Consider the following 16,270-nt stretch of genomic DNA (forward strand, 5'->3'; position numbering starts at 1 on the left):
CGATTCTGATTTGCATCGGTGAAGAAGTGCTACTGCGTGCACTGACATCACTGACATCAACAGCCTCCCCATGGCCTCAGACTGTCGCCTGTTTCTTTATATCTATGACCGCTGTGTTTCAGGCTTTTCTATCAGCAAACCCACCATAAAATGGAACGCGGTGACCCCTAGAGGGCTGGATGAGCATGGCTTCTTGTGACGAGAAACACACTGACTGGTAAGTCAACAAATTTCTGCCTGCTAAGTTAGTGTCCCTTCAAAGGTCTAACAGACGATCCTCTCCTGTCTCCAGAACTGCTTTAAGGGTAGACAAGTTCTGCATTTAGAGAAGCCGTCCGGTATACTACTGTCATACTGAGCTGTTATTTTTGCACTTGTAGTATTTTATAATCCCAGAATGGCGGCTGGTTCTGAGACACTAGAAACAACAATCACACTACAATCGAAATCTCTTAAATCACATATCATACTCAACCACGCAGTATCTGAATCTCTATGAGTGATTCTCTATGTATTCAACATAGCCACAGAGCATCAGGTTGATTTGGCTAATGAGCAGGTCTGACAAATAATCTGAGTGACAATCTAAGTGCATAATAACATTTTCTTGCTGTCTGTGTGATTTTTTTGCTCATGCTGCATTTACAACTTCTTGTACACTCTGCTTAGTTTCCGTACTGCGTGGCGTAACGTTTTAAACGCAGCATCAGAAGGTAATGAATGTCCTTCTGTAATCCCTCAGAGATAAAGTCTTTCGCATTCACGTTTCTCGGAGGCGTGGCGCGGAGAACCACGTGCCGAACTGGAGGCCAAAGGGGATGAAATAAAAGCTTTCTACGGTTTCGCGTAATAGCGGACGACCTCTGCGAAGCTGCAGGTCGCGCGTGGAGCAGAACATACAGCCCCTGCGGCAAGGTGTTACGTCAGGGGGAGGAGGGGGGAGAGGAGAGGCAAGGCACTTTGTTATGCATCTTTGGGTTTGTTACGTTTTCAACCAAAAATGGAAAAAGCCAAGCTCAAGACGATTTTTTTTTCTAAGCCTAGTAAACAAAACACTCTGGATCAGGGCTAGCTGTGACTCGCGCTTTGTTTTTAAGGTTTACCCGCACTTTAAGCTGTCGTTTAAGTAACTAACAACAGATATTTGCTGTGTCAGTCACAGGAAGCAGTGAGATTCTTCTCGAAGAGCCATAATGAGATGAATTATTTGCAGGATCTAGCTACACATTACTAGAGGGTTAACGAATTGTATTGTAAAGTACTCCGGCTGGCGGGTCGTGGGGGATTAAGCTAAACAGCCGAAAATAAGCACATTTTACCATCGCCTTTGGGCGTTTCGTTTAAAGAGCTGCAATGCAAGCAAACAGCAGTAACAACGGCAAAGTTTGACGAAAAGTACGCAGTCTCTAAAATCTATATTCTTGTTGCGTAATTCACACTCCTCAGGGAGTGGACAATGGAATGGTCAGCATGATCCCACTAATGATCCCTTTCTGTATGCTCTCTGTTTTGGTTTCTCCTCATTTCCCAGAGTATTCTTGAAGTATAGTAGAGCATTAAGTTATTTTTTTTCACACCCTAATAAAATATACTGTAGTGTAAGGCTCTTCTCTGTAAATGTAGGTCTTGCTTTTTGCATAAACACAGATTTTACTCAGTATTCAGAAGGATTTGCACAGAAATCGAAGATGCCATAATCTGTGTCCTAAATAAGAAAGAGAATTTGAAGTATTTTCCAGGCTGGACTTTAATGAAACGCTGCACCTTTTTTACTTTCTGTCATTTGCGCTTTTGTGTTGCATTATAAAAAGTGCTCAGGCATGAATTCTCTTTATCTCTTTTTTCTTAAATATGTACCTTGTACATTAAATATCCTGTGCCTTTACTTTTTCCATGTACAATAAATTAAAATCTAATTTGTACCATAACTTGTAAAATCATGTACATATACTCGGAAATGCTTTTATATTGTTTATTTATATTGTTTGATAAACTGAATTTTATTCAACATGTAAGTGTGGTGTAATAGATTTTTCTTTACTTAGCATAGCATATTATGACAAGAATATTTTTACTCTCGAAGGAATCTTGTAAAGGTACCTTCGAACTTACGGAATTCACTTGGTAAGTAATCGATAAGACAAAATATCGGAGCTGCCAGAAACAAATACAGGCATTTACACATTTTATGGTTTATTCATTCATTACTTCATTCATTTTCCAGTAACAAATACTGTCCGGCGTGGAACAATGAACCATTTTATTTTTAGGACAATGAAACACCACACAATTGTAAGCCCACAAACAAAGTTTGTCTCATGTTATAATAAAAAAAAAAAACTAAATTCTAAGTCTTAACCCCTTTTGAAAATCCTTTTGGCATCCACTCCATCATAGCTGTAGGTCTGAAAAAAGAAAATAGGCATTGATTTAAAAATGAGTCCTTTGATATGATTAGTGGCATTTTGTATTCCATCTACCTGAAATGTACCCTAGTGGCACCCGATAACCCAAACAGGGTCACAGTGACTCCAAGCCTATTCTATGGGGCAGGGTAACATCCTGGGGACAGACATCTTTCCATAACTAAGTACTATTCACTCACCCAATGGGCAGTTAAGATAGCCAGCCAGCTGACCTGCAGTGGAACTACCTGAGGGAAAATGTGTGTGCTTTGTACAGAGAGCTAGACGGTGTATCAAGCCTACAGTCCTGGATGTGTGAGTCCGCGACGCTACCAGATGAACCACAAATCTCATTCAATCGCCTGGCCGAAAAATACCAGCGGTGCACCACGGTAGTTGAGTCCGTGAGGGATTCTCCCCAGCTTTTAATGTAAGGAACTGGATCCAGGCAGTGCACACTACTGGTGACACACTGGGAGCTTAAGCCAAAGTCTGACCCAGATCCTGATGCCCACCTGCACGAGTTCGTCCCCGCAGATCACTCTCGTGGTGAGCAGCTCTTTTCCGTTGTCCTTCCTGGTGAATTTTCCTTTCAGTGTCTCACCTTCCAGAATCCAGGAGCCCTGTGAAGCGACCGAGAGGATCAGCAACAGATCCGCTGTGGAAAGTCTGACACGATTATGTGAAACAACTTATCGGAACGCAGGGATTCTGACCGAGAGGATCGATCTCGGTTCAGGTACATCGGGGCCTCGTGATGCTTAGGTCACGGTCACCATGACCCTGGCTGAATGGCCGTGAACGTAAAGGTTTGCTTACCGAAAGCTCGGTCCCATCTGCTAGGCTGTACTCGAAGGTGACCCCCAGGGTGAAGTCGATCTCCAGCGTACGGAATGTACTGATCTCCTTCACATGGAACTTATCTCCATTATGCTGGATGGTGATCTTCAGGTTATCGTGTGCAGCCAATTTCCTCTTCACCATACTGATGCCTGTGACGGACACCCAGAAACCCAGTGTCACTTCTGGACACCCTCAGACGGATCCACAAAGCAGTGCGTGAGTTTTCACTTTTCTGCACCAGTGAACTGCAAGCGTGTGTTTTTTTCATTCGTATGACATTTGATACATAGACTGTTATATGAGATTGTATATTGCAATAGAACGTAGCTTAATCCCAAATAGCAGTGATTAATGTAGCCCTACAGTGCAACTTCCTGTTATGACGTCGTGGTGATCTACGTATCAGGGACCCCTCGACAACTGATCACAAAGCCTTCCCCGAGTGCATCTCCTTACCCATCTGCTCCATGAATTTGTCATAGTTCTCGTTGTGATCGACTTTCCAGGTGCCGTCGAACGTCATGGCTGCGCGTGTCAGTAGCCTCTGAGTGTCAGAGCGCGTCCTTTTAAACCGCGTTAGCCGTTATCGCATCCTCTTATCAGATCCTATTATCTGCCTGCTGATGTGGCTGTTTAAAGCTCGTTTAGAACGGATCTGCTCCTGGCCGCGGTGACGAAACGCCCCGGCCGCACGCTCTTTTGGGGCCGTCTCTCTTCTTGCCACTTATGACGTGAGCAGCGCCGAGGTCCCCCGCGCATAACGACGGCTCGAAGGTCCCTCATTTTCACGTACAGGCGCTACGCCGTCTCTCGGAGGAATCGAATTGCCCTCGCAGGCACTTTGCGTGCCGCGTATCCTTTTATGCCCAGACAGAACTGAACTGCATTCAGGGAATGTACGCTGTTTCTTTAAAGTGTCACATGGTCTTAAGACACAAGAGACGTTGACATTTCTAAGTTCCCTGCGGAACGGAAAACACTTTTACAGCCACTCCAGAAAAGGGAAGTCATTGTGAAAGTGGCTTCCTTAGCACCTCCTCTCCCACACACACACACACACACACAGACACACACACACACGTGAGAGTATAATTCCTCTTTTATAAATCCCATGAATGCCACAGATGTGCAGTTCTGAAAAGCAGTTTTAAGCACATCCAGCTTGTTTCATTTGCCAGAAATAGGAACTAAATATAAATTACAATTACATACTTGGTTTGCTGATTTTGACTTGTAATCTGAAAGGTCATGGAAGCGTGGGTTTAACGAGGTCAGTCGTCACAGAGTCAATGCCGGGTTGTTGACCTTTGACTCGCTGACCCTAAGAAGATCGGCGACATAGCCCATTGCCAATTTTACTGTAAGAGATTATTTGTACCATAATCTTTCCACAATGTCACCGTGTTATCAAAGACCTTTGGAATTGTAAGTTAAAAAGTAAATGCTTATAGAGATGACCTACATCACGCAAAGATTTCCACCAGATTATGTTTGTATTGACCACACTGTAAAGAAGCGATTCCCACTTTATGATCTGCAGCATTTCCATAGTGGTTTAGTCAGATATTTTGTGTTGCAGTACTATTTAGAGGGACCCTATGATAAGAAAATGATGACACCAAAGTTTGATGCTTCTTTCATGCCCATGGTGTGTAATGTTTTATGTAATAAAACACTCAGTTTTCAGGGGTTAATACACCAAAACTTCACAAAACTGCAGCTGTTTTTTTCACGCAAAGTTTTTGATGCCAGCTTGCCTTCCGACGGACAACCCTTCAGTCAACACCTTTAAAAAGTGTAAAATTGTCCAGTAAGCTACTTAAAGACACTGGTCACCACGCTCACCCAAACCCACAACCCACTAAGGACGAGTTTCCTTCTCCAGCTAGCCAAAATCCGCAGCTCGCTACAATTACCACCTATCTTCAGCTGGCCGAGACCAATGGTTCACTAGGAATGAGTGTCTGTCCTCAGCTAACCAATACTCATGGTTAAGTAACAAAACGAATGTCTGTCTGCGGCTAGCCAGAAACCACCCGTCTCTTTCACAAGAACATCAGACAGTTACTCTGTCATGGTGCCTTACACTTAAAAAGCACCATTATCATTCAGAGCCGGAAACCTTTCAGCAGGAATTAGAAAACAAATTAAGGTAAATGCTCACAGAATGTATTAGTCTTTGCAGTGCATTAAGACTCAGTAACACAATCATTCAAAAATGAAAATGAGGTACAGCTGACAGGAGAATGAGACAGAAATGTTACTTTAATTAATATTAGTCCTGCAGGCAGTGCCTCACAGAAGACCCAGAGCCAGATGTAATGAATCCAGTCAAACCAGATACGTGGTGCTGCCTTATCGTTCTTGCCAGGTCAGGGGAGTCTTGCAGATCTGCTGCCAGCCTGGAATAACCTTTTCACTGAACTTGACTTGGGATTATCACTATTCACTCCGCTATGACAGCTCAAGAGCTTACGATTAAAATAGATTGTGACCTTTGAAAGTGTGAAGCACGCATTGAAACCAGAAACACAAGCGTCCTGTGAAACACAGGATGCTTGTTATAATGTTGTCCTTCTGCACTTCTGAACAGCATTGCGTGTTATAAAATTTAAAGGAAACAAAAACAAATAAATATTTCTGTGCCTTTCTGCTAGAAGGCTTCCGATTTTGTGGGTTTCCGCTGTCACTGCATTGGTTTGCATTGGTTGGTTGTGAGCCATTCGAAAGTATGTGAAATGGAAAGATGGATGAAAAAACCTGCAACTTTTGCATCTATTGCATAATTTTTTCCTTGCACCTTCAAAATGGCTAGATGAAAATTGCCAATTGCTTTAACGCAGACAGAAACGTGCATTTAAAATGGCAGTCAAAGATCTGCGCACACCTGCTTTTACGACCAAGAGAAGTGATCAACATCTCGACTTGTACACTCTCCAAAACAGCCCCCTTTTGTCGGCGTTGCAGACCCTTGGCATTCTTTCAACCAGCTTCCAGATGTAGCCTGCTGGAATGTTCTCCTTCAGTCCTGAAGGAGTTTCCACAGAAACTGCTTTTACTCATCGATTGAACTCATCCCAATCCAGCTCTGTAGGGTTTAAATCAGGGGATTGTGGGGACCAGCTCATCTATCTCAGCATCTCTGTCCTTGTTCACACTATAGTACAGACCTTACATAACCCTAACATGAGCTTAGGGTCATTTTCTTGTTGAAAAACCATTGATTGTGTCCAGGTGTGTCCAGACTTTAGACTGGTACTGTATATATTTGAGCGTGAAATTATCTTTTCTTTAGTATAATTCCACTTCTAGTTGCATTGGATGAAATGATAAGATTTCTCTGCATACGATAAGATCTCTACATTACAGAGTGTAACGCAGAAGAAGGTGGTGATAGTCAATATCTCTCTCTTTCTTTCTTTATCGCTCTCTCTCTCTGGCACTCACCGTTAAACACACTGACAAAGCTAAATATACACACTCGATAATGGCGGACTTGAATCATTTCCAGTTCAATTACAATCAATTTCATCTCCCTGCAGCAATTTTGCGGGTTCAGTGTGTTATGAGCTGCTGATATTCATATTCGAAACTATTCTCCGTGAAATAGCTCATGTGGACATTCTCACCAAGCAGCACAGAAGTGTGCTAGTTTGTGAATATTTCATTTACAAAAATGCATTTTTTTATTCAGGAAACTGGAGCACTGCACAGGGCTTTAAGATAAATGTAACCACTGGAATCGTATTACAAAGAACTAAATACAAAGTATTCAGTCATATCTCCATTGTCATCTGTGTAATTCAACACATACAGAGAGAGAGCGAGAGAGAGAGAGAGAGCGATGAGGTTTCTATATCTTTGTGGGGACTTCACATTCAATTATATGGACATAAACCTAATCCCAACTATACAAGTTTAACCCCTACCGGAAAAATGTCCCCACAAGGTCAAAATAGCAGGTTTTTATGACATTGTGGGGACAATTGGGTCCCCACAATGTAATATGTACATAAACCACATATACACACACATTAGCAATTCACTGAAGTAAATTTCTAAATAATCTTTGTCTGGTTTCATGTCTCCTTGCCTCACAGTCTTGCCACTGTACCACCCTGGGACAGAGGTGTTGTTATATTTTGAGGCATGTTATAACCTGTACTGTCTGTTTCCTCACCGTAGCTCAAACTCGCCTAACCGTAAAGGAAGATGGACTCACAGGAGTGTTAGAGGTGGTTGGAGAACCACGCATTTTCAACAACTTGCCGTAAACTCACAATAACATTGAGATCTTGGTTTTTCCAAAGATTAGGAAGTGAGTTTGGATCAAGATTACCAGGAGAGACACTAATTTTCCACCCTGCAATGAAGTCACCAATGGTGCTTGATGGACATTACAGAGCAGCTTTGAACATATTGTGGTAACACTTCATGTAAAGCTCTCATCTATAATGCATTATGGATACTTTCGTAATGCATTATAAAGGCTGGTATAATTAATAGACCATTACAGCATCTTCTACTGACCATCGTAAGGCATTACAGTGTTGATTAAAATACTTCAGAAGCTCCAATGAAGCTCTCATCTATAATGCACAGTAGCTACCTTCATAATGCATTACAATGTTCAGTATAATAATAAAGCATTACACCATCTTCTAATGACTGTCATAAGGCATTATAGTGATTATAATACTTCATAAGATTCAATGAAGCTCTCATCTATAATGCACTAAAGATACCTTCATAATGCATTATAATAGTAGGTATAATCATTAAGGATGCTTTGTGCTGCATTTGGAAGATATCTATTGTGCATGATAGATGAGAGCTTCATAAAGCATTCATAATGCATAATAAACATAGCTATAATGTATGCCTTTTTATAAATATTTATAGGCATGTGTATAATGCTTTATGATTGCATTGTCATGTGTTATGAATGTGTGGCATTCACAGAATTTGTTACCAATATTGTTGACCGTTTGCCTGGCGATGAGAGGAGCCTGGGACCAGGGGCGCTGCTAGAGATTTTGGGCCCCATGAAAGCATATCATATTAGGCCCCCCAGTCCAAACCAATCCAGTTATTTTCCTAATTTTTTAGGGCCCCTGTCACTCAGGGGCCCTTGGAATCGTCCTAGCTTTCCTCCCCCTTACGGCGCCCCTGCCTGGGACATCGATGTCCATATCACATTTCACAGCTTAAATTTGAGCAGCGTCTATGATTACCTCTTGGAAAAATATTCCTGAGCATGAGTGATTCAAACAGTGATACTTTACTCATCCTTGTGGGTTAATTCTCTTTACTACATCCTGCTCTCCGTGAGAACCATACAGACGGGTGAGGGCAAGCTTGGGGGGTCACAGCACAGGGCCATCCAGCCAGCAGCAGCCCCGGAGCTGAGGGTGAAGGGCTTCGGTCAGGGGCCAAATGGCGGTATCAGTCTGCCGGCCACGGGATTCAAACCAGCAACCTACCGATCAGGGGCAGAGAGTCGTAATCGGCTGGGCCGCACAGTACCACCCAGAGTGCTGAACAGACGCATCAGAGCCCCGACCTGTCCTCACTCATTTCCGTTTGTCAGTGACATTTGGACAAGACACAATTGAACACAAGAGTCAGAGATACAGCATGCAGACACAGAGCCTCTTATCAGTTTAGTTAGGATCTACAGCTCAAAGCATTAGCTCTGGAGTAACAGACATTCAAGTCTGCGAGAGAGGGAATCTCTTAGTGAAACTGGGAGACCGAAGGCGACATTTCAACACCAAGATCTTTCACTGAGAATTCACTGTCAGCCTGCATGGTTAGGAGATGCATGTAAGGCAATGGAAAAGCAGAGCCTTCAACAGAACAGAAAGATGGGAACTGAAATTGCATTATTTACAGTGTAATTTCAGCTTTTGGAATAGCTGATGTAGTGTGACGACTTTCAATCATACAGTTTCAATCATTAAAATAAAATAAAAAAAACATATTTATATGTTTATATTGAAAAGATGGAAAACTGATTCCTGTTGGTAAATGCCCAAATATGTTAGGGAGGGATGTGGAGACACAAAGATAGTGGCTTCAGCCTTAAAGCTACATTATCAGCTTTATTAGCTTCAGCCTTAAAGCTACATTATCAGCCTTATTGGCTTCAGCCTTAAAGCTACATCATCAGCCTTCCTAATGGAGATCAGGAGTCTCTGTCCGCAAGATCCTGCTTTTAGTCTTATACCCTCTGAAAATTATCATTCTAAAACCATTTAGCAATTTGTCCCATTTTTTTTTTGTATATATTTCATTCGTCCCACTTGGCAAATTTTATTAATTGGGGCGTATATGGCGTATATTTCTTCTGAGGTCAAATCCAAGAATCGACCCTGTATTGGAATGACGATTAAAGATGCAGCGTCTATGCATGTGATATGAATATATGTACAAATGACGGGCATGTTATTTAGTAAATGCAGCATTTCTGCTCCATGCACCTTCCAAAAGGCACAGAGTGTACAGCACGAATCGCGGTACTTTTCCACAAAAGCTCCATAAATCCCCTCCTCCCTGTTTTATGGCTTTTTTCCGAGTACCTGGTCATTATCTCTCCCCGATAACCTGCCCGTTGATTCCGGACCAGCTGACACGCGAGAGCGGTGATGCAATGACGCGAGCGCGTGTGTGCCTCCGGACGGCAGCCTCTGCGAAATGTGTACGTTCCTGGGCGCATGTGTGTGTGAGCCAATCGCTGCGAAGGTCTGGCTCAATACTGCCACCTTGGTTTATGACGAAGAAGTGTTCATGAGCTAGTAGCTTAAAAGTCTGAACTTTTACCCCAGAATTTTTACATTTCCTTTTAGACTACCCACCCAGTTTTACTTTAATCTTCTTTCTAGGTGAAAAGGAACAAGAATGGTTGTACAGATAAATTTATTATTAAAAAAATCTCCTTAAAATTGTATTTAAAAAAACTACCTTAAACTTAACTAAAGCCAAAGAACTATGAAGTACTCATATTGCCCTTATGGTAATGTAAACTTTACTGAATTAATGTTTAATAACCGATGAGGATTTAAAGTATAAAAAGATAATAAATATTTATAACCATTTATCAGACTGCTGCCATATCTACAGACAATAGTAGTTCAATCAGGAAGACAAATTCACTCCCAAGTAAGGCTTCTGTACTTCAGGGCGCACTTGCTATTTTGATTTCTCAGTGAAACACAGGGGTCTCGTTGGTATCTTAAGACTTCTGGGTCTTATCCCAAAGCCCTAACCCATCCGAGGGTCATCATACTGAATTTTCTCCCGTTGTAGTTATGACCCTGGCAGCACTAAGTAAGTTTTGGGGAAATTTACTAGCACTGTTGTGTGGGATTCTCAAAATGTCAAAGGTTTTGAGCTATTCCAATCATTTGGGGGCTTGTTTGGATTAATTCAGGGCTTCAACCCCCAGTGCCCCAGGCTTGAGATGCGTCTGGTGAGAAAGTTCAGGAACTGTCAAAAATCTGCAAGCTTTTCCACCGAATCCATGCCAGAAATCAGTCTTTGGTGAAAATTAACTGTCATCTTTACAGGACTGGCTTGACTGTAAAAATTGGTAATGTACAATGCACGCAATGTACATTGCCAGTCAAAAGTATGGGCACACCTGTTTCACTCATATTTGTCTCTGTTTTAGCTATGTTATTAATCTTATAATAAAAGGCCTCAAGGCAATTTTAGTAATACATGTGAAATAATAATGTTCAACACCTCAAAATTTTATCAAGTTTTCGACTATTCCAAATGGGGTGTAGCAAGATTTCTAAGTTAGCTGGGTTAACTTAAGCTAGAAGTCATGATTGTCCAATAGGAATGTCCCTTACCTAAACTCTCATTGTACAATCATGACTCCTAGCTTAAATAACCCAGCTAACTGAAAAATCCTGTTTGATGGAACACCCTCCTTGGAATGCTTCTCCAACAGTCCTGAAGGAGTTTCCACACATTTTGGGAACAAGTTGGCTACCTTGCTCTTACTCTTCGATCCGACTCATCCCTAAACAGCTAGGGTTTAGGTCGGGGGGGTTGTGGGGGCCAGGCCATCTGTCAGAGCACTCCATGTCTTTCCTTCTTCACAAGATCATACTACATAACCTAGAGGTGTGTTTAGGGTTGCTATCTTGAATGATTTTCAGTAGGTGTGTCCAGACTTTTGACTGGTACTGTAAGTGGACAGATCCTGACTTATGCTATAATCAGCTGTCCACCAGACAGGCGATAACAGCGCCTTCCAGCTGCATGCTCTACCCTGCCCCTCCTGCAGGGGGAGCCTCTCTGTGACATGCATCTGCTCTTTCTCTACTGCAGCCTGCCTTGTGCTATCTCCTCATTCCAGAAGGAGATCTTCTGCACTGAGCCGATATTGTTTGTTTGGACACCAGCAGTCTGGACTAATCAGCTCTCCTTTTCTGACGCACATCACAGCAATAAGAAAATGACGTTAAAATTATGTTTTTTGGACAAATTACCACTTTGGGTCAAACCAAAGCAGCCAAGTGTAAATATGTATCTGTGGAAAATGCAGTATTGGGCAACATTAAAAAATATCATAATCACCTTAAAAACAATTAAGAACAAATATTGTTATAGCAAATCATTTTCTATTGATTTCAAGTTTCAATATCTATCGTTTTTATTTATTATTTTAAAAAAAATTAAAATTACCAGTCTTCTGACATACCACTAGGGGGCACTCCGAGTACCACTGCTGGAACACGTACCACAGTCGGAGAACCAATGCCTTACGCCATACTGGCTTGTACTAAGGTATACGGGTACATTTTCAAAGATGGTGGAGGAACCATGAGATAATTCTCTTTGGTCTTAAGTAGTAAGTTTGGAAGTTTCTCAATGACATTATCAACAAGCTACATTTGAGCAATTTGAGAGTCTACCTCTACTGTATATCTGTGTAACCCTATCATCAACGGGTCAATACTTTTGCAAATGCCACACTGTCCACTGCCTGCATGATATCATGTCAAGCTTTCTGCTACCGCTATAAAAGGTTCCGTTTCCCATGTGTCGGGCTGCCAGGCAAGTTAGTCTCAGTGTGGTACGAGCAGCTATGGCCAAACTCGAACCTTGGTCTCCTCCAACAGAGGCAGCAAATCAGCGACAGCTCAATAGCTACTACCAAGCATGTTGGCGTCATAAAGTATAAGTATGGTAAGAATATGGGGTAACTTTATCAAATAAATCCTAAATCTGTTATATTTGTACATAAGAGGTGGTACTTCCGTGATAGTAAGATTAATACTGAGGAGGTAGAAAAGGTTCAAATAAACAAGTTATAATTAAAAAACACAGACTGATAACAGTCAGCTTGGATTTAAATATGCCAGCCTGACAGAGGCGGAGAATGGATCTCACACAACGGAGCAAAACAAGTGATCTTGCACCAATTATGCTACCTAAATAAATATTTAAAAAGAAGCTTTCTCCAGTGCGTCAAACGGGATGTTTTTAATCACTATTTGCCCTAAAGGTAGAATTTCAATCTGTCATAAACGCAAGTCTTAATTAAACGCTGATTGACTATTTTCAATTATTGATGTGCTATACTTCAGTGACCGTCTGAATTACAACAGCACCGCAGCGCACAACGCCGTCAGAAGCATAGATGGGAATGTCGGCGCATCATTCGAGACTTTTGTGGGCAGCTGGCCGACAGAACTACAATGAGGAGGGATGAAACCCGATACTAGCGAGGCAGAAAGAAATCTGTGTTATGGTCGGCCGTCCTGTACCAGACAAGGCGGAGCTGCCCCGCTTTCCCAAACGCACGGACCTTGTGCTGCATGCCTATAGAGACGCCGTTAACGAGAGCCGACAGAGCACCGGAGAGACTTATATAAGCCTAGGTCTATACTAATGACTAACTGAAAGTTTGTGCAATAAAGAAACAAAAACTTAAATACATGAATAAAAAAAACAGGGCATATATCACACGTATCAAGAGCATGCAAACCCAGTGTTCACTTCTACATTCAGTGCATTTCGCATCTATATGAAAATGAGAGCAAACTTTGAATATTTGGATATATAGGCCAATATGAAAAACAACCATTTTTGCAGTTCGGTGTTCTTTTTAGTAAAAATGGGTGATGCAATGCAAGTATTTAATTTTATCTCGACTGTTATTCAAAACCGAAACTGATTAATTCTCTCCTGAAGGCGTTTAAGATCACAATCTAAAAACCCAGAACATTTTAACGATTTACAAAACAGCTCGTACACTGTACAAAGTATATGAGGAAATCATATATCTGGGCTTGTTTTGTTCAGAGGTTGGGTGCGTGTGTGTGCCCGTGTTTGTGTGTGTGTGTGTGTGTGGGGGGGGGGGGAGGGGGCGGGGGGGTTGGGGTGGAATCCCACTCCATTGCGAAAGTGAAGTGACATTAACACCTCGCATCGCCCAGAGAAAAGCAGAAGAGCAGCGTGGGTGACGCCGGAAGTGACAGCCCACTGACCCCGACAGCAGCCCCTGCCACGGGGTGTCACCTTGTCCCCTCGGCTGGTCTCAGTAGCGATGGATCAGACACGACGGTTCAAGCGAATACCACAGTGGCACTGACGTCTGCATCTCAGCCTGCTTTCCCTCACAAAGTGAACGGTCGTCAGTACCAGCGCTAGCCGGTGTGGCGCCCTAGGCGAGCATCACCGTTGGCGCCCCCTGCTTGAAGCAAAGTGAAATTGGCTGGCTAGTCGGCGCCCCCTTAGAAGGTGGCGCCCTAGGCGGCCTCCTATGTTGCCTATACGATTGACCCTGACGATCATACTTCTAGAAATCCCAATAAGATTTATCTGCTGCCTATTTCACCTCGTCATTCTTATATTAGCCTAAATATCACGTTTATATCCTCTGATAATGATAAAGTGACCCGCGCCAGACTGCTGAGCTTTTGGAAAAGGCTGCTTATAAAACAAACCGCACTGGGGTTGCAGTAGTTTAAATCATGTTGCTCAGAAGTAAAATTAAGTGCCATAATTGAGTTTCATTTCTAACGGCTAGCTTTTCTTTAAAAATGAAACATAAAAAACACAACAGCAGTTGGACTAATTGGTTTCTTACAATACACACCTCTCCAAAATAAGAGTTTTGATAGTGCTGATTATTTTAGCATGTGTAACGCAATAATAAACTTAATGAGTACATTTTTAATTGAGAAGTTTTTAAAACGAACAGCAGGTGGCAGCAAACACACAGGCGAACTGAAAACCTCGTCCATCTAGTGCACTTTTAAAACCTTGAATTTTTAGTTTAATTCTGTGCTATACAGATTCTTTGTAAAGCTTCCCAGTTTTCGGAAATTTACTTTTCCCCCTTTTATTAAGTTTTTTTTTATCTTAATCTTTTTCTTTTTAATTTCATCTCGCGCTCACAGGAAAGTTTTGCACATTTTATCAATTTACATTTGTTAGTGCCCGATAATGTATTCACGTTAGAAATATTTTAGAAGCGGGGAAAGTTCGTTACGTAACATATTTATAATTACAGTCAGTGGCACTGTATGCTAAATAGTTAATGGATCTTTTAATGGCTTCTTGTCAGTCTCACTGCATGTGTTACAGGGCTTCAACGCCCCAGGCTGTGAGACGGGAAACACAGCAGAGTCTTAGAAATCAGTAGGCATGCCACAAAAAAAGATAAAGACATAAATAAAGTCTTCATCATAGCATGCACCAAGTCATCCGTGCTGCTCTTTCACCATCAGCATCACTGTAATCAGCAGGAGCCGGTTTGAAGGTGCGCTCCTGTCGAAACGTCGCAAAAGCAATCAGCCTGTGACAGGAATTTATGTCGCCTTTTAAGGGGATATACTTGTTTTGTAGTTGCCGCATTTTGTACGTCGTTTCTTACTCGTTTCAGCGGAAATGCTGCATGGGGAGTGACTGGAAAAGGAGATTCGTTGGAAAAAAACGAAAATCTTCATCATTTTTTCCCCACTTAAGATCGGTCCGTCTTCAATGTGTCATGTCCCTTCTGGCTGTAGGTTTGACAGGTAGGCCTATCAAATCTCTTTGGCCTCAGCTGGTCATGAAGGTTAAGTCATACTGGGTGATGACAGAATATCTGTTCCAGAATAACAAGCCACTGTCTGCTTTGTAATTAAACTAAAATACTTTCTAAATACTTTGCATACACCATTGGTTTTTTTTTTCAGAATTTGACCATATTATATTTTTCACTGTGTATTAATTGTGCGATCTCACTGGTGTATATTTAATTACTGGTGCATATCGTGCTTCATGTTCGACGTTAAGCGATTAATGATCTCTCCTAGCTGTTCACTGTTTAATGTACCATCCTCTTTTTTACACTTTTCACAAGATCTCGTTGCTTGCTTGTTTTTGCAGGTGCTTCTGATAATTTAAACACTGTCGACAATTATCACTCACAAATGAATGGTTACAATAATCTGTGGGATAGGCTAATTCTGTTTACAGAATATTTGTGAGACAATCTAAAGATCCACATTGTCTCAGATTTGAAGTCTGTCATAATTCTTGTAGAGAAAAGGAGTAATATTTTAGCGGAATGTACAGTGGTCAATCTGCCATTGTTCAGCTGTTACGTTTGATAATACTGCTGTTCACCTTGTGATTTTAGACAGTAGTAACTTAGACACTGATTAGTTCCATGCAGTTCAGAGATACTATGTTTGCAACATGTGGTTAGGCCTAAATGATTTTTAACTTTCTTTTATGAATATGTACCTTAAGAGTTCATACCCCCCCTCCCCCCTCCAAAAAAAACATGACACATAACTTTCAAAGAGTATACATATAACATGATATATCAGTGTATCCATTATATTGTATAAAACAGCAAGATGTTTGTGACAGGAATATGTGAAACGTGAAAACTATTTCAGTTACTCAATTTGCAATTATTATACGTTCACAAAAAACTTGACGGGTTGAGAAGCTGAGGGAAATCAGTTCTGCCTGCCGCTGATTATTTAGACGTGTTGATTAAGGAG

At 41.7% G+C, this 16,270-nt stretch overlaps 2 protein-coding genes across 6 annotated transcripts in view; one reads left to right on the forward strand and one right to left on the reverse strand.

Moving 5' to 3' along the window:
- usp53b (ubiquitin specific peptidase 53b) overlaps positions 1 to 2,015 on the forward strand; it is a 31,290-nt gene extending 29,275 nt beyond the window's left edge. For all 4 annotated transcript variants that reach the window (XM_023829724.2, XM_023829726.2, XM_072707110.1 and 1 more), the window contains 2 exons: positions 123 to 217; positions 743 to 2,015. In XM_023829724.2, the coding sequence (XP_023685492.2) occupies positions 123 to 199 (77 nt within the window). In that variant the 3' untranslated portion in view covers positions 200 to 217; positions 743 to 2,015. The remainder of the gene's footprint in view (positions 1 to 122; positions 218 to 742) is intronic.
- Positions 2,016 to 2,176: 161 nt separating this feature from the next.
- Positions 2,177 to 9,928, reverse strand: fabp2 (fatty acid binding protein 2, intestinal). 2 transcript variants are annotated; one of them, XM_023829729.2, is made up of 4 exons: positions 9,830 to 9,928; positions 3,225 to 3,397; positions 2,921 to 3,028; positions 2,177 to 2,405 (listed from the first exon to the last, which is right to left on the reverse strand). In XM_023829729.2, the coding sequence occupies exons 2-4, from the start codon at positions 3,387 to 3,389 to the stop codon at positions 2,355 to 2,357; spliced, it is 324 nt and encodes a 107-aa protein (XP_023685497.1). In that variant the 5' UTR covers positions 3,390 to 3,397; positions 9,830 to 9,928; the 3' UTR covers positions 2,177 to 2,354. The 2 variants fall into 2 exon arrangements, with proteins under 2 accessions (XP_023685497.1, XP_023685495.1); XM_023829727.2 differs by lacking the exon at positions 9,830 to 9,928 and adding an exon at positions 3,705 to 4,127.
- Positions 9,929 to 16,270: the final 6,342 nt, after the last annotated feature.

Source organism: Paramormyrops kingsleyae, chromosome 25 (genome assembly GCF_048594095.1).
Source record: "Paramormyrops kingsleyae isolate MSU_618 chromosome 25, PKINGS_0.4, whole genome shotgun sequence".
In the NCBI taxonomy this organism is placed as follows: domain Eukaryota; kingdom Metazoa; phylum Chordata; class Actinopteri; order Osteoglossiformes; family Mormyridae; genus Paramormyrops; species Paramormyrops kingsleyae.